Source organism: Gigantopelta aegis, chromosome 6 (genome assembly GCF_016097555.1).
Source record: "Gigantopelta aegis isolate Gae_Host chromosome 6, Gae_host_genome, whole genome shotgun sequence".
NCBI lineage: Eukaryota > Metazoa > Mollusca > Gastropoda > Neomphalida > Peltospiridae > Gigantopelta > Gigantopelta aegis.
Genome location: NC_054704.1, coordinates 75,584,864 through 75,604,497, shown reverse-complemented (window position 1 = coordinate 75,604,497; position 19,634 = coordinate 75,584,864). Strand labels below are relative to the sequence as shown.

The 19,634-nt window shown below is 35.3% G+C and overlaps 1 protein-coding gene across 3 annotated transcripts in view; it reads right to left on the bottom strand.

Annotated features, from left to right (window-relative positions):
* LOC121375666 (probable phospholipid-transporting ATPase IA) overlaps nucleotides 1-19,634 on the bottom strand; it is an 84,208-nt gene that overhangs the window by 38,145 nt on the left and 26,429 nt on the right. For all 3 annotated transcript variants that reach the window (XM_041503228.1, XM_041503230.1, XM_041503229.1), the window contains exons 5-17: nucleotides 18,590-18,635; nucleotides 18,083-18,197; nucleotides 16,896-16,965; nucleotides 16,053-16,180; nucleotides 15,214-15,284; nucleotides 14,881-14,978; nucleotides 8,771-8,879; nucleotides 5,523-5,650; nucleotides 4,631-4,708; nucleotides 3,540-3,628; nucleotides 2,153-2,219; nucleotides 1,270-1,381; nucleotides 520-602 (exon numbers count right to left, since the gene is read on the bottom strand). In XM_041503228.1, the coding sequence (XP_041359162.1) occupies nucleotides 520-602; nucleotides 1,270-1,381; nucleotides 2,153-2,219; nucleotides 3,540-3,628; nucleotides 4,631-4,708; nucleotides 5,523-5,650; nucleotides 8,771-8,879; nucleotides 14,881-14,978; nucleotides 15,214-15,284; nucleotides 16,053-16,180; nucleotides 16,896-16,965; nucleotides 18,083-18,197; nucleotides 18,590-18,635 (1,194 nt within the window). The remainder of the gene's footprint in view (nucleotides 1-519; nucleotides 603-1,269; nucleotides 1,382-2,152; nucleotides 2,220-3,539; nucleotides 3,629-4,630; nucleotides 4,709-5,522; nucleotides 5,651-8,770; nucleotides 8,880-14,880; nucleotides 14,979-15,213; nucleotides 15,285-16,052; nucleotides 16,181-16,895; nucleotides 16,966-18,082; nucleotides 18,198-18,589; nucleotides 18,636-19,634) is intronic.

Here is a 19,634-nt window from a genome sequence, read left to right as displayed (position 1 = left end):
AATGTTTCCACCCAAATAACATTTTGTAATGCTAAGACCACAAACACACTACAATTGAGTAATATTCTTATAAACACACCAAACATAAAATGAAGTCGAAGGAATATCAGCTATTGTTTGCTACATAAAAAATAATAAACAGACATCAGCTGTGAGCTAAAACACCAAGGCTGTCCAATTCACGATCAGTTTACCCTATGTAACTCTTGACAATCACCCCTCATCTCCACTACCCATATCATTTTGTAATGCATCCCTTGAACCCCACCTCTAAGAGCATTAAGTAATTGTTAAACAGCCCCTGATCTCGTCTAACTACCCAACTACTCAAACTATAACTTTTGAAAACATACATTATTAATTATTTTGACACAAACTTTGCAAATTTTATGAATATTCAACCAAACAATAATAGAAACAACTGTTACTAACTTACCGTAACTGTCTGGTTTTAAATCTTAACAAATAAAAAAAATAATCATAAAGTATTTTGTTACGAGTTAAACATTGGATACTCACCACCTCAATAGTAACAGTTTCCGGAGTTCTCGTTGTAAAAACAAATCCCATCTTTTTAGCAGCTTCTACTAATGCAGCTTCATCTAGATAAACAAGGTAACATGTAAAATAGCAAGTGCAAACAAACTACCAAGACTTGAGTCACTGCTGATAAATCACAGTTCAATTTTTTTTTTTTTTGTGGCTGACAAAACAATTTCAAATACTAATACATCAAATCCAATTTCTTTTTTCTTAATTTCTTTTTTTTTAAAACTTGGTTAATATTGGTTTTGTCAAAGGTTACAGTAAAACAAATAAAACCTGCTAAAAACAATGCTTCTGAGATGAAAGTTATAGTTAAAGTTTGTTTTGTTTAACGACACCACTAGAGCACATTGATTTATTAATCATCGGCTATTGGATGTCAAACATTTGGTAATTTTGACATAAAGTCTTAGAGAAGAAACCTGCTACTTGTTTCTGTTAGTAGCAAGGGATCTTTTCAAACCAGTTATGGTGCACTAGCTGGAATGAGAAATAGCCCAATGGGCCATCTGAAGGGGATCGATCCTAGACTGACCACACATCAGGCAAGCCCTTTATTACTGGGTTACATCCCACACTTCCAGAAATGTTTCGAATATGGTATGAGATAAAGTGTCTTAGTTTTTCACAAATGTTAATAAATGTATAAAATAATAAATTTTTAGTGTTCTTTATTAATAGCAGTGGTATTTAACAGTTCTCAGTTATTAGTAACAGACGTACCTGGTGATGATGCTTGATATGTAATCAGATTCAACTCTGGATGTCTTTCAGGAACCACTGTATGGCAGATTGCCAATAACACGAGATACTCTCGAATCACTGATGCTGTCACCTTGAGAAAAGAGATAACCATACATGAATGCCATGGAATTAAATGTCTCGCCTACCATACACATTTTTAGTGCACTGTGATAAACATCCATAGATGCAACTATAAACCAAGTTTCAATGACCTGGGACGTACAGTTTTAATTCTTAAAGGCAAGACAAAAACTAGAACAATTTTCTACAGGATGCTCAACTTTATGAGTCAAATGTACATGAATGTCTAACAACAGTTTAACAAACACTCAGAAGCAATCAGGCATAAAATCTGCTAACTGTGACATTTGATTTTCAGAATCAGAAAATAAACCTACTGCTGGCAGGTATACTTCTCTTTTGATTAACAACAAGGGTGAGAATGGAGAGCACATGATACAGTTTCTGATATACCCTGTAAAGCACTGAACTGAAAATAACAAAATGGATCCAGTGGAGGAGGGGTGGTTTAAATTTCTCCTAGCAGCTGCTTATATTCATTTCATTTCAACTTATGTTCGTGCTTTTATCCAATTAAGGTTCAAGCACGCTGTCCTGGGCACACACCTCAGTTATCTGGGCTGTTTGTCAAGGACAGTGAGTTACTTGATAGTGATTAGTGAGAGAGAAAAGGGTGTAGTGGTCTTACACCTACTCATTGAGTCGTTAAAACTCGCTCTGGGTGGGAGCCGGTACCAGGCTGTGAACCCTGTACCTACCAGCCTTATGTCCAATGGATTAACCACGACACCACTGAGACTGGCTTACATTTGAACATACAGAGCAGGTAGCAAATACTTACGTGATTTGACTTGAGGTTACCCAAAAAAGATGGATCATGAAATGAATCTTCACTTTCATCATCGTTCCTGTAAACAAATCTTAACACTGTGAGTACAATATGACGGCCCTACTATAAAATACAGCAAATATCAATTGAGTTAAACTCTTCATAAAATGAGCAATGCTTGAATGCTTAATAAATTATGCTAATACTACATATATATAAAAACAAGCATATTGAGAGAACTGAGACAGCAATACATGTACCCTATCTCCTAAGTTCAAACGCCATAGCTCTGTGAAAAATGGGTAAATCACTATGAAAGTCAAACTTGGTCTGTAACAGTACAAGATAAAGCTAGACACAAAATTTCAGCTCAATATCTGGACGCATTCCCAACCCCCCCAAAAATAATTTTTGTATCTTCCAAGTTCAAGAGCCTTAACTCTCAAAAATAGGTGAATTGCCAAGAAAATCAAACTTGATCTGTGACAGTAAATGAAAAAGTTATACACAAAATGTCAGCTCATTGTCTTGAGGCACTGTGAATAAGGTCCTGAAAACAACATGTGGGACAGATGGATGGATGGAAAACAGAGACACAGAATGACAGTGACAAAATCTATAGTCCCCTCTGATTGGACTGGTAGAGGAATGAATGAATGAATGAAACCTGAAACCGGTCTCAATTTGCATAGTGGTTAAGCCATCGGACTACAGGCTGGTAAGTACAGGGTTCGCAGCCCGGTACCAGCTCCAACCCAGAGCGAGTTCTTAAGGTCTCAATGGGTAGGTGTAAGGCCACTACACCTTCTTCTTCTCTCTCACTAACCAACTAACAACTAACCCACTGTCCTGGACAGACAGCCCAGATAGCTGAGGTGTGTGCCCAGGACAACGTGCTTGAACCTTAATTGGATATAAGCACGAAAATATAAGTTGAAAAAAAGCAGAAAATTAACGAATGTTTAATGACACCCTTGCACGATGACTGGTAGAAGACTAATAAAATATATGAACAATATTAATGAAAAATTAAATTTAAATTGTGCTTAAAGAGCTTGATACAATGACAGTCTAGATTGTATGCTTTATCATGACGTTAAAGTCTCAAGACGTTGTCAAAGATTTGAGTCTAATCTTTAAAAGTTTCATAAGTACGAGGCCTGGTCTGGTGCTTATAAAACTTTAGAGTCTAGACTCGAGGCTCCTATTGAGAGTCTGAGACAGCAATGTCATGACAATGCCATACAAATTATATGCATGTGCCGTCATTAGAGATTCAGTCTGGACTCTAAAAGTTTTATAAGCACAGGCCCTGGTCTTTGATTAAAATAACAAACAGCCTATTAAAACTAATTACTAACAATTGTGATATTGCAAAATTAAAGAGACATCTGCTTACCCATAACTTATACCACCAACTGTGCACCTTTTGAATACCATAACATTTTTAGTTAAGGTCCCAGTTTTATCAGAAAAGATGTATTTCACCTATAAAAAAATACAAACAATAAAAAGCTTTTTCAACTTAAAGTGATTCATTTGATTACACCGACTGTGACCAAGATGCAACTCCTGATCACATGGAATCTTCTGAAAAAGCCAATACTATATTACAAATACGAACACATTTGTTTATTTATTTAAAAAATATAAAAATATAGATTAAGTGATAACAAGTATTAATTCAACTTCTCAAGTTCATTAATTTAAAGAAAGAACAGAAGAAAACAAAATATGAAATACATTTTATACAAAATATTTCACAATTAATGTTCTTTAACCTTCTGACTACCGCAAGTGAGATATCTCGCCCGACGTCAGGCCAGTTGTCATACTGTACACTGTATACAGTGCATTCCCCAATTCATATTTCCCGCCGTTTTGCACACAACAGTCACCGGAAGCGACTTAATAACAGGAAACGAAAGACAACTCAGATTCCTGTGTCTTTAGATTTAAGTTTTTCAAAGCAAAATACCTTGGAATTTCGAGTGGTTTTCAGCAAGTATTTTCGCTTAACAGTGGCATGTCACAGTCATTCTCAGGGATTGATAGCTGATTGTGACAGCTAATTTGATAATTTTACCAACAACGAAAATCACAATATATTGGGATATAAATTGTAGTTCGTTTTTAAAAACAAAAAATTCTGGTCATTATTGGGAATAATGGGCATAAATACTGGACAGCTGGCCACAAATGCCCGTAAGTAAATGAAACTTCTTCTATTTTGTGCCTAATTTTAATCAACAATAACTGATCTAAAGTATCATAAAATTACAAAAATACATAAAACTAACACTTACCAATTCAAATATGAACTTTATTTTATGTATTTATAAAACATTTAAGTGAATATATGGGAGTAAAAATTATTAACTTGTACCCACTCAATGTGGTTTTCGTCAAAAACTAATCCAGTAGTCTTAACGGTTAAAATAAAAAAAGAAAAGAAAAAAAGATTTGATCACAAGAAGGCAGATAACTCACTTGGCCCAATTCTTCATTAAGGTTAGAGGTTCTGGCCATTGCACATGTGTCGGTTTCACTGTGGTACATGTCAATATCCTGAAATATATATCATAATGAATATGGTGCAATTCTGACCTAAACAGTGTGAAAAGCAGTATCATTAAATATAAAACATCTGCAATATGATGCATGTCAATACCAAACAAATATTTTGCAGAATTAAATGTCTCGTCTACCATAAACATTTTTGGGGCATTGTGATTAACATCCATAGTTTCAACTATCAACCAAGTTTCACTGACCTAGAACTTACAGTTTTAAGAAACTGATCTAAATGTTAAACTTTTAATGCAAAGGTTGATGCCTTCGCAGCCATCATCGGAAAAGTCATACCTATATCTCACACGTTTACTTTGAAAAGGCGAGACGATAAAACATCCAGAATATGATACATGTCAATATCCAAAAATCAAAAGCATATCAGAGGAATGTTACTCCTCATTTGAACTTGTAAACCATCTACATCTTTATCTGTAAAGTACAATGTAAACCTAAAACTTATGTAATGTCAAGACTGAAATAAGAAGTATAGCCTCACTGAAACATGTACATTTTAATACTGTGAAATACACAAAATATCATTAAAAAAAGTGTACTCTCTTGATACATATACATTAAAAACATGACATCTGACAAGACTCCACATATTGCGAAAACACAGAGAAGATAATGAGTGTCTAAATAATTATATAGTGGATATTGTAAAATCGTAATACAATTCCAAATTGCAGGTAAAAGTATGAACAAACAACATAAGCAGACAGAGGTGCTCATTGTTAAATGGATGAACTGCCATATGGACAAACAGACAGACAGACAGACAGACAGAGACATAGAGCAAGCTGATTACCCAGTTGATGAAAATGGCCTGAATGAACTTGACAACCTCTAAGGTCACTTGCAAACTGATTGGAATGAGGTTGTTGTACAAGATGATGAATGTCAGAAGGTTGTAGCCAAAGTTGGATGGTGGCTGTTCTGAAAACAAAACACAAAGGTATTTGTACATCAGTAATTCTTCTCAAATCACCAGTCAAACATACATTCTAAAAACAAGACACACAGGCAGAAATAGATTATTTACACATTAGTATTTCTTCTCAAATCACCAGTCATACATACATTCTAAAAACACGACACACAGGCAGACATAGGTTATTTACACATTAGTATTTCTTCTAAAATCACCAGTCAAACATACATTCTAAAAACAAGACACACAGGCAGACATAGGTTATTAACACATTAGTATTTCTTCTAAAATCACCAGTCATACATACATTCTAAAAACAAGACACACAGGCAGAGATAGGTTATTAACACATTAGTATTTCTTCTCAAATCACCAGTCAATCATACATTCTAAAAACAAGACACACAGGCAGACATAGGTTATTTACACATTAGTATTTCTTCTCAAATCACCAGTGGGATATACATTCTAAAAACAAGACACACAGGCAGAGATAGGTTATTTATACATTAGTATTTCTTCTCAAATCACCAGTCATACATACATTCTAAAAACAAGACACACAGGCAGAGATAGGTTATTTACACATTAGTATTTCTTCTCAAATCACCAGTCATACATACATTCTAAAAACAAGACACACAGGCAGACATAGGTTATTTACACATTAGTATTTCTTCTCAAATCACCAGTGGGATATACATTCTAAAAACAAGACACACAGGCAGAGATAGGTTATTTATACATTAGTATTTCTTCTCAAATCACCAGTCATACATACATTCTAAAAACAAGACACACAGGCAGAGATAGGTTATTTACACATTAGTATTTCTTCTCAAATCACCAGTCATACATACATTCTAAAAACAAGACACACAGGCAGAGATAGGTTATTTATACATTAGTATTTCTTCTCAAATCACCAGTCAAACATACATTCTAAAAACAAGACACACAGGCAGAGATAGATTATTTACACATTAGTATTTCTTCTCAAATCACCAGTCACACATTCTAAAAACAAGGGCAGAGATAGGTTATTTATTTAGTATTTCTTCTAAAATCACCAGTCAAACATACATTCTAAAAACAAGACACACAGGCAGAGATAGGTTATTTACACATTAGTATTTCTTCTCAAATCACCAGTCAATCATACATTCTAAAAACAAGACACACAGGCAGAGATAGGTTATTTATACATTAGTATTTCTTCTAAAATCACCAGTCAAACATACATTCTAAAAACAAGACACACAGGCAGAGATAGATTATTTACACATTAGTATTTCTTTTCAAATCACCAGTCAATCATACATTCTAAAAACAAGACACACAGGCAGAGATAGGTTATTTACACATTAGTATTTCTTCTAAAATCACCAGTCATCATACTTCTAAAAACAAACACACAGGCAGATAGGTTATTTACACATTAGTATTTCTTCTATTCACCAGTCAACATACATTCTAAAAACAAGACACACAGGCAGAGATAGGTTATTTACACATTAGTATTTCTTCTCAAATCACCAGTCATACATACATTCTAAAAACAAGAGATTATTTACACAGGTATTTCTTCTCAAATCACCAGTCAAATACATTCTAAAAACAAGACACACAGGCAGAGATAGGTTATTTACACATTAGTATTTCTTCTCAAATCACCAGTCATACATACATTCTAAAAACAAGACACACAGGCAGAGATAGGTTATTTACACATTAGTATTTCTTCTCAAATCACCAGTCATACATACATTCTAAAAACAAGTATTTTTATACTTCTCTAAAATCACCAGTCATACATACATTCTAAAAACAAGACACACAGGCAGAGATAGGTTATTTACACATTAGTATTTCTTCTCAAATCACCAGTCAAACATACATTCTAAAAACAAGACACACAGGCAGAAATAGGTTATTTATACATTAGTATTTCTTCTAAAATCACCAGTCAAACATACATTCTAAAAACAAGACACACAGGCAGAGATAGGTTATTTACACATTAGTATTTCTTCTCAAATCACCAGTCAAACATACATTCTAAAAACAAGACACACAGGCAGAGATAGGTTATTTACACATTAGTATTTCTTCTCAAATCACCAGTCATACATACATTCTAAAAACAAGACACACAGGCAGAGATAGATTATTTACACATTAGTATTTCTTCTCAAATCACCAGTCATACATACATTCTAAAAACAAGACACACAGGCAGAGATAGGTTATTTACACATTAGTATTTCTTCTCAAATCACCAGTCATACATACATTCTAAAAACAAGACACACAGGCAGAGATAGGTTATTTACATTAGTATTTCAAAATCACCAGTCATACATACATTCTAAAAACAAGACACACAGGCAGAGATAGGTTATTTAGACATTAGTATTTCTTCTCAAATCACCAGTCAAACATACATTCTAAAAACAACACACACAGGCAGAGATAGGTTATTTATACATTAGTATTTCTTCTAAAATCACCAGTGGGATATACATTCTAAAAACAGGTGTAGTTCGTTATTTATAAACATGTATGTCACTAGTCATATACACAACCACAGTGAATGTAAATTCTAAAAAGAAAATGCACTGACATGAAAAATTGATTTTTAATGACACCCCAGCATAAAAATACATCAGATTTTGAATGTCAGATATGTAAGTAAGATGTGAAAACAAACAGATGCAGATCCAGTAGAGCATTACACACATGTCAAGTATTTCACTAATGAAACTTAAGTTCTAAAAACAAAACACACACGTACCGTTACATATTATACACAAGTTCAAACATATGTTCCAATAAAACACCCATAGAAATACTGTGAGGTAATCTTACTTTAATAACTGCCCACATAATATTGGTTAAAAACAAAATGCGCAGTACTGTTAGATAATCTTCTTTTAATAACTGTGTACATATGTGTTAAAAACTGATATTTAAAGAAAAGGAATATTTGTTTAGTGAAACTTCACTATATGTTAAAACTATGGCTATTTGGTGTTTAAATACTGAATGGCTGATAACTTCCATTATGTGTCGCACGCGAGCCAAAAAAGGAGAAACAATTCACAAGTAATAATGTTTTGCCTTACCTGTGAAGAAAAGATACCAGGCATTCGGCTTGTGTCGGTTCACCCAGATCGTGTTGGCGACCGTGCTTATCAGTGACAGCACCACGAGAATGACAAACAAGAGGAGAATCTGAAACACACACAAACACAGTGTCAAACAAGAGGAGAATCTGAAACACACACAAACACAGTGTCAAACAAGAGGAGAATCTGAAACACACACAAACACAGTGACAAACAAGAGGAGAATCTGAAACACACACAAACACAGTGTCAAACAAAGAAGAGAATCTAAAACATACACAAACACAGTGTGAAACAAGAGGAGAATCTGAAACACACACAAACAGTGTCAAACAAGAGGAGAATCTGAAACACACACAAACACAGTGTCCTGAAACACACAAACACAGTGTCAAACAAGAGGAGAATCTGAAACACACAAACACAGTGTCAAACAAAGAGAATTTGAAACACACACACACAGTGTCAAACAAGAGAATCTGAAACACACACAAACACAGTGTCAAACAAGAGGAGAATCTGAAACACACACAAACAGTGTCAAACAAGAGGAGAATCTGACACACACACAAACACAGTGTCCTGAAACACACAAACACAGTGTCAAACAAGAGGAGAATCTGAAATGTAGTCACAAAAAACACAGTGTCAAACAAGAGGAGAATCTGAAACACACAAACACAGTGTCAAACAAGAGGAGAATCTGAAAAGAGGAGAATCACACACAACAGTGTCAAACAAGAGGAGAATCTGAAACACACACACAGTGTCAAACAAGAGAGAATTTGAATCACACACACAGTGAAAACAAGAGGAGAATCTACACACACAAACACAGTGTCAAACAAAGAAGAGAATTTGAAACACACACACACACAGTGACAAACAAGAGGAGAATCTGAAAAACACACAAACACAGTGTCAAACAAAGAAAAGAATTTGAAACACACACACACACACACACACAGTGACAAACAAGAGGAGAATCTGAAAAACACACAAACACAGTGTCAAACAAGAGGAGAATCTGAAACACACAAACACAGTGTCAAACAAAGAAGAGAATCTGAAACACACACAAACAGTGTCAAACAAGAGGAGAATCTGAAACACACACAAACACAGTGTCCTGAAACACACAAACACAGTGTCAAACAAGAGGAGAATCTGACACACACACACACAGTGACAAACAAGAGGAGAATCTGAAACACACACAAACAAAGAAGAGAATTTGAAACATACACACACACAGTGACAAACAAGAGGAGAATCTAAAACACAGTGTCAAACAAGAGGAGAATCTGAAACGCACACAAACACAGTGTCAAACAAGAGCAGTAGTTGCAAAACAAGGCGTCGCATGCAACATTTACTACCCTTATTTCCGACATCTATTTTCGCCACAGTTGCTCAGACTCCAGTTCATATATTCTTGGTTCTTGTCTGAATGTATAGCATACTTCAATTTGCAGACGACGTTAGACTGTCACAGAGATGAAAAAATAAATGTTTACGTTTTGTAAACCCTAACTGCAGTGCACTTAATTGTTAGACAATCATGCTTTATGTAGTTATTATAATTGTAGCCTTTGCTTTGATTTTTCGCTACTAATATGTAGGGTTACTTTGATTTAATGACAAATAGCGACGTCATATTAATTTTATTATTATTATTATTATTTTTAATGATACCACTAGATATCATTGATTTTATATTAGTTATAACACATACTTTGGAGGCTTTCACCCCTCTTGAAGAGTATTCCATAAAGAAACAAAATGGCAGATGGCAGAAAACTGCATGTATTTTGCCCTATGCTATCTCAGCGAAGTCGACACTGGCAACATCGTTACAGTCTCGTATGTGGAATCTGTGTCACTGTAATGGTTTTTTCACAACTTGTGTCTAAGCAAAATTTGGGGGAAATGTATCGGAAATTAAAGGTAGGAGAGTAATTTATTGTAGTTGTTAACAATTTGGTTCGGACTTTAATTTGTCACAACTTTTGTTAGTTCAACTGTTAATTGCATATTGTAGTCTGAAATGGAAATGAAACGGAATTTACAAAAACATGAAAAGGAAAATAGCTTGTTTTTAAAACGGAAAACCACTCAGTCATACTTGTTCTATTCTTGGGCCAACAATTTCATCAACTATATGCATTACAAGTGACTACATTGCACTCTTCTGTGGTAACAGACTCCGGCCCATATAGTCCCCCCCCCCCCACCCCCACCCTCACATGCCCTCATTACTGAGTGTCTGTAGCTCTCGATAAACCCTCAACTCCTACTCTGTCAGTTTTAACGCCTACTAGTGCTTCGTTTTGCAACCGCTGAAGAGGAGAATCTGAAACACACAAACAGTGTCAAACAAGAGGAGAATCTGAAACACACAAACACTGTGTCAAACAAGAGGAGAATCTGAAACACACACAAATAAAGAAGAGAATTTGAAACATACACACACACAGTGACAAACAAGAGGAGAATCTAAAACACACACAAACACAGTGTCAAACAAAGAAGAGAATTTGAAACACACACACACACACAGTGACAAACAAGAGGAGAATCTGAAAAACACACAAACACAGTGTCAAACAAGAGGAGAATCTGAAACACACAAACACAGTGTCAAACAAGAGGAGAATCTGAAACACACACAAACACAGTGTCAAACAAAGAAAAGAATTTGAAACACACACACACACACACACAGTGACAAACAAGAGGAGAATCTGAAAAACACACAAACACAGTGTCAAACAAGAGGAGAATCTGAAACACACAAACACAGTGTCAAACAAGAGGAGAATCTGAAACACACAAACACAGTGTCAAACAAAGAAGAGAATCTGAAACACACACAAACAGTGTCAAACAAGAGGAGAATCTGAAACACACACAAACACAGTGTCCTGAAACACACAAACACAGTGTCAAACAAGAGGAGAATCTGACACACACACACACAGTGACAAACAAGAGGAGAATCTGAAACACACACAAACAAAGAAGAGAATTTGAAACATACACACACACAGTGACAAACAAGAGGAGAATCTAAAACACAGTGTCAAACAAGAGGAGAATCTAAAACACAGTGTCAAACAAGAGGAGAATCTGAAACGCACACAAACACAGTGTCAAACAAGAGCAGTAGTTGCAAAACAAGCCGTCGCATGCAACGTTTACTACCCTTATTTCCGACATCTATTTTCGCCACAGTTGCTCAGACTCCAGTTCATATATTCTTGGTTCTTGTCTGAATGTATAGCATACTTCAATTTGCAGACGACGTTAGACTGTCACAGAGATGAAAAAATAAATGTTTACATTTTGTAAACCCTAACTGCAGTGCACTTAATTGTTAGACAATCATGCTTTATGTAGTTATTATAATTGTAGCCTTTGCTTTGATTTTTCGCTACTAATATGTAGGGTTACTTTGATTTAATGACAAATAGCGACGTCATATTAATTTTATTATTATTATTATTATTTTTAATGATACCACTAGATATCATTGATTTTATATTAGTTATAACACATACTTTGGAGGCTTTCACCCCTCTTGAAGAGTATTCCATAAAGAAACAAAATGGCAGATGGCAGAAAACTGCATGTATTTTGCCCTATGCTATCTCAGCGAAGTCGACACTGGCAACATCGTTACAGTCTCGTATGTGGAATCTGTGTCACTGTAATGGTTTTTTCACAACTTGTGTCTAAGCAAAATTTGGGGGAAATGTATCGGAAATTAAAGGTAGGAGAGTAATTTATTGTAGTTGTTAACAATTTGGTTCGGACTTTAATTTGTCACAACTTTTGTTAGTTCAACTGTTAATTGCATATTGTAGTCTGAAATGGAAATGAAACGGAATTTACAAAAACATGAAAAGGAAAATAGCTTGTTTTTAAAACGGAAAACCACTCAGTCATACTTGTTCTATTCTTGGGCCAACAATTTCATCAACTATATGCATTACAAGTGACTACATTGCACTCTTCTGTGGTAACAGACTCCGGCCCATATAGTCCCCCCCCCCCACCCCCACCCTCACATGCCCTCATTACTGAGTGTCTGTAGCTCTCGATAAACCCTCAACTCCTACTCTGTCAGTTTTAACGCCTACTAGTGCTTCGTTTTGCAACCGCTGAAGAGGAGAATCTGAAACACACAAACAGTGTCAAACAAGAGGAGAATCTGAAACACACAAACACTGTGTCAAACAAGAGGAGAATCTGAAACACACACAAATAAAGAAGAGAATTTGAAACATACACACACACAGTGACAAACAAGAGGAGAATCTAAAACACACACAAACACAGTGTCAAACAAAGAAGAGAATTTGAAACACACACACACACAGTGACAAACAAGAGGAGAATCTGAAAAACACACAAACACAGTGTCAAACAAAGAAAAGAATTTGAAACACACACACACACACACACACAGTGACAAACAAGAGGAGAATCTGAAAAACACACAAACACAGTGTCAAACAAGAGGAGAATCTGAAACACACACAAACACAGTGTCAAACAAGAGGAGAATCTGAAACACACACAAACACAGTGTCAAACAAGAGGAGAATCTGAAACACACACAAACACAGTATCAAACAAGAGGAGAATCTGAAACACACAAAGACAGTGTCAAACAAGAGAAGAATCTGAAACACACACAAACAAAGTGTCAAACAAGAGAAGAATCTGAAACACACACAAACACAGTGTCAAACAAGAGAAGAATCTGAAACACACACAAAGACAGTGTCAAACAAGAGGAGAATCTGAAACACACACAGACAGTGTCAAACAAGAGGAGAATCTGAAACACACACAAACACAGTGACAAACAAGAGGAGAATCTAAAACACACACAAACACAGAAAGAAAGAAATGTTTTATTTAACGACGCACTCAACACATTTTATTTACGGTTATATGGTGTCAGACATATGGTTAAGGACCACACAGATTTTGAGAGAAAACCCGCTGTCGCCATTACATGGGCTACTCTTCCGATTGGCAGCAAGGGATCTTTTATTTGCGCTTCCCACAGGCAGGATAGCACAAACCATGGCCTTTGTTGAACCAGTTATGGATCACTGGTCGGTGCAAGTGGTTTACACCTACCCATTGAGCCTTGCGGAGCACTCACTCAGGGTTTGGAGACGGTATCTGGATTAAAAATCCCATGCCTCGACTGGGATCCGAACCCAGTACCTACCAGCCTGTAGACCGATGGCCTGCCACGACGCCACCGAGGCCGGTCCACAAACACAGTGTCAAACAAGAGGAGAATCTGACACACACAAACACAGTGACAAACAAGAGGAGAATCTAAAACACACACAGACAGTGTCAAACAAGAGGAGAATCTGAAACACACACAAACACAGTGACAAACAAGAGGAGAATCTGAAACACACACAAACGCAGTGACAAACAAGAGGAGAATTTAAAACACACACAAACACAGTGTGAAACAAGAGGAGAATCTGAAACACACAAACACAGTGTCAAACAAAGAAGAGAATTTGAAACACACACAAACACAGTGACAAACAAGAGAATCTGAAACAAACACAAACACAGTGACAAACAAGAGAATCTGAAACACACACACACACACACACACACAGCGATAAACCATTATTCAACCATTCAGAAAGGTACAAGCAAACCAGATGAGAGCAATACTATTTTTGTCCCTGATAGAAATCCCTTTGTTTTTTTTCCATTCAGATGTTTTAAGTGATATTGTTGAAACATTACCTATCAGGCTTTCTGCCAGAAAAGAATTTGAGGGAGTCTCATAAAAACAAAACAGACCGTAAGTGACCCTACTAAGTAGTTATGGACTTGAAATCTTTTGAAATTGGACACTGCATTTCTTGTACTTTGACAAATTTTAAACAGTAGTTCTCTCACTTTAATCATTCTAAAAAATTATTACAAATGTATCCATTAATTTCCAGGATTTTAGGGTTCATAACTTTACCCTCCGTACCCTCTGGCAGAAACCCTGCCTATGTATTTGTCATTTCTCCTCAAGTTCAATAATTTGAGTGGTGTTAAAACATTACCTGTGTATTTGTCATTTTATCCACGTTGGATCGTTTGAGTGGCGTCGTTGTGGAGTTCAGCATCAGCTTTGTCTGATGTCCGGTGTAAACCACCACACCTACAAAAACACCATTTGAAACTGTGTCAAACAGAACCAATCACTTATTCATTAAGAACTCAGTAATACAGAACATTGGATAATATCATATCTAATCTTTGAGTTTTAAACCTAAGCTATCCACCTTCCACAACCCCATTCCTCAATCATTCAAAATGTTTGCACCAAAAATATATATATGATATAATACTAAACTTTTAAATTTAAAAATGAATAACTACATAAGGTATCCTACCAAATATCCAATTTGTATTTTTAAGAATGGCTCCTCTTAGTAGCAGCTGATCTGGTCCAAAAGGAACAGCCCTGAAAATAATCAAGGTAAACATGACTAATGACAAATTCTGTGTTAACAGCTCTGAATACATCAACATTTTTAGAAAATGTGGATAATTTCCTCTTTGTTTGATTGAATATTTAACCTGACTTCTGAATCTATGGCACTCTTCCCCTAATGTGATAGGTTCAGTTAAAGTTTATTTGTTTAATGACACCACTAGAGCACACTGATTTATTAATCATCGGCTATTGGATGTCAAACATTTGGTAATTTCGACAGTCTTAGAGAGGAAACCCGCTACATTTTTCCATTAGTAGCAAGGGGTCTTTTATATGCACCCTTTCAGACAGGATAACTCATACCACAGCCTCTGATATACCAGTCGTAGTGCCCTGGCTGGAACGAGACATAGCCCAATAGGCCCACTGACACGGATCGATCCTAGACTGACTGGGTATCAAGTGAATGCTTTATCACTGGGCTACGTCCCACCCTCCCCACAAAGTTAAGATGTCAGGGTATGTATGAAAACACAAAAAAACATCCCTGCCTCAACCCCCTCCCCCCAAAAAAAACAAAAAAACAACAACAACACAAACACACACAAAATATCACTAGAAACAAAACTCTGTTATGCAGTTGAAGAACAAACAACAAATTTTATTTCATAATACCAGAAAATGACCACATTTTTCATTAATAATAAAAGACATAGTAAAATATATGAATAGTGGCTTCAAATGCCCAGTCACCATGTTATGGGTATTGTTCTACAGTAACAGACTATCACTTACATCTTGTCCCGTGGCCTGTAGTTTCCGACAAAGTCGTACAGATGTTTGTTGGGCAGCTCACATTCAATGGTGCCAAGAAAATTGTTAAGATCATCTGTTGTGAGCAGTGTGGCTGTTCTGGGAATGCCCTGGAAGAGGATACAAGGACATAAATTAAAATTTAAAATATTTCAGACAAAAACATGCAGTGTAGAACATTACAAATGCATACAACATTCACTGTGAACCATTCACTGTTAATTATAATAAATTCAAGAACATTAATTAAGGGCCACTAGATATATTCAGCATTTTTCTTTATATATGATACAAAATAGGAAAAACACCATATGCAAAATTTATTCAAACAATGTTTAGAAATCACCTGTGATGAAAACAGGCTAACAAAATATTACACTAGCAAAACACTGACCCAAAAATCAACAGACCCGTAATTAATTTTGTTGTGTATATAAACGTAATGGAATGTACAAAAGTTCAAACTTCACAACAGGATTAAATACATTATACTCGATAGTGATTTCCCTAGAAATTTGGCAAGACATGGTAGACCAAACACTTTTGGGGCATTTTCACCATTTTCGGGGCACTTGTTTTTCATTAAAAATACACAAAAATTAATTGAAATAAACATTAATGTAATTTATGTGCTTGCTTTAATAAATGAATGGCAAAAGATATAAAATAAGCTAGGGAAAACACTACTAGATCAAATAAAAACTTGATTGAGATTATAATTAAATTACAAAAAATAAGCAACTGGTGGAATTATACTGAATTCAATGACCTGTTTACTAAATTAACATATCTGTGTGACAACTGTTAACTCAATAGTTTACACACCTGTCGGAGTTTAAGGTTGGTTTCTCCATCCAGATTTGAGGTTTCTACATAACACATTGCTTGGGGCTCACTGTAGAAATACAAGAAATCATTAGCATTAAAAAATTACACATATCATGCAGTAATCAATAGTCGGGCACATCAAAAGTCGCACACGTTACAATTTTTCTAAATGTCGCTAGCACGCACGAACTAGTGTTGTCACTAGTACCAACAAATGAAAAGACAAACACTACCTGGTCCGTTAAAAAAAAATGTCTAAAATAAAAAACATTTTGATAAGCGATTTGTATCATTTGTTTTTTCATCAATAAAAACTGTTTTCTCCAATACCAAACACAAGGATCTCAAGATGAAAACTGCCGAAAGAGAAAATAGAATGGAGTGCAGGACTATTCGTTACGTTTTACGTAGTACGCCAAAAGTGGGTTCTATTTAAAAACTTACTTTGGTTTTATACAGCACTGGTCCAACTAGTTAAGTAATTAATATTTCTTTTATTTCTTTTCGGTTACACATGTAATTCTTTACTGTTTATCCTTATGTGCGCGACTATTGTTTACTCCAGGATAACACAATGTTACTTGGGGCTCAATGAAAATTGACAATATATTATAATTAAAAATTATACTTTATAACAACATGTTATTATTAAAAAAACAAACCCAAAGCATTTTCAGAGTACTGCTAAAGCAATACATTCCCCCTACCAGTCCCAACATATTTTTGTATCTCATAAGATCAAGGGCCATAACTCTGTGACAAATGGGTAAACCACCATGAAAGTTAAACTTGATATGTAACAGTATATGAAAAAGCTATATAAGGGGCGTAGGCTAGGGGGGTTCGAGGGGTTCGGACGAACCCACCAGCTGAAGCAAATGGTCCGCTTTCAGAACTAAAACATACAGGTTTATACATATGGAGTTTCTGGTGGTGCAAAAACAAAATAGAAAAAGGTCCACTTGGTTCATATTCGAACAGACAGCAATTATCAATGATTAAATTAGCACTTAAATGTTGTTTATTTTAAGGAATTGTTTGATTGAATTCAACCATTTGGTACAAATCTGTTGTGATCAGTTGAAACTGACAAAACTAACACAGTGGCCATATTATTTCTGTAACTGTTCGATGTGTGATTGGCAATAAAGAACAAAAGAAGATTTAAAATTATATTTTATTACCTGGATGAAAGCAGTATGAGATCAGCAGGAAAGAATCCATTGCTGACGACCTTGACAATGTCACCAACAACGACCTGTGTCCATTTGACAGTCAACCAGCCTCCATTACGATGAACTGAAAACACACAGAGAAAACAATGTAAACATTGTTACACATAAATTAATATAAACAAAATGACATGTTTTACATACTTAAAAGGAAATTATATGGTCTTATACATAAAATAAAGAGACCAAACTAATTATTATTAATTATGATGAAGGAAAAAAACATGCAGAGAAAACATACAAACAAAATGATACATTGTTATACATAAATAAATATAAACAAAATCTGTGGAACATTCCAGGGTGGAGTTTATGAGAATCCAATGTAATGTATTCCAGTCCTTTACCACAACCCTAATCCTATGCATCAGAGTTTGTCCATTATGTTGAACTTTTCAACTTCAAAATTTAACTCTTTATCTTGCCCTACCCCAAAAATACATTAAAGTTCTCCTTTACCTTGAACTTTTCTGTTGTTCACTGCATCATCAGCTCTGTGTCTCTTCTGAAAATGTAAACAAACAAAAACATTAAACAGTTTGAAACTCATAATGTCTGAACCAGGGGTGGGGAAAAGTCCTTTTTTCCCGGTCTGGGATCGATTCTCAATCTCTGAGACCGAAATAATTGTTTTAAAACACGCATTTGCCAGTCCCACTTTTGTCATTCTTGTTGGTCCGAAGCACCTGTCCATTTCTATTTTTGGAACAAATTCCTATCGGTCAAGTGGACCGGCCAGCATGATTTAAAATAATAAATAAATAGTGGTCAATATGGCTGGTGTTTCAGACGTTTGTGATTTTAAAGTCTGCCTAAGTATATCGCCAGACACTGAAGTCGGACCTACAGTACCGTAGTGTCAATCGACTGCCACTAGGCTAGACATTTGTCAAAGTCACTGAGCCGGTCAAGAGATTACACAGACATTAACGATAGCACCATTCTTGGTTTAGAGAGCCATCAAGGTATTACACTCGAATTAAAACAAAGGACCTAGAATTTGCAACTAGTTACAATCAACAACTGTCAACACCTATGATGGACGAGTGTCCTAGTCTGAAGCAAGAGGCTTTTGTGCAATACAAACTGCTTAAAATAGCATAAAATATAATGAAATAATCTATAAATGTATTTAATGTTGACTGTTCAATGTAGTGTATCCAATAATTATACAGGATTTTAAAATTAACAAAAGGTTTCCACCTTTTTTTAACAAGTGGGAGTAAGCAGAACAGCTACATGTACTGTTATCTCAAGAGCCAGTAGAGGTCAAATTTCATCCAATCAGTGATGACGTTATTACTAGCTCAAGCTGTCAAACGCTTCAACGGTGCCATCTTTTATTAATTTTCAGGATACAGTACTGAATACTCGTACTTTTTATACATATATGGGAATTAAAATTCATAACTTTTATTCCTTTTTTCATATTATTTATTCTATTATGTAAAATATATACAATTTGTGGGGGTTTTCACTGATCATATGTGATTAATTTTTTTTT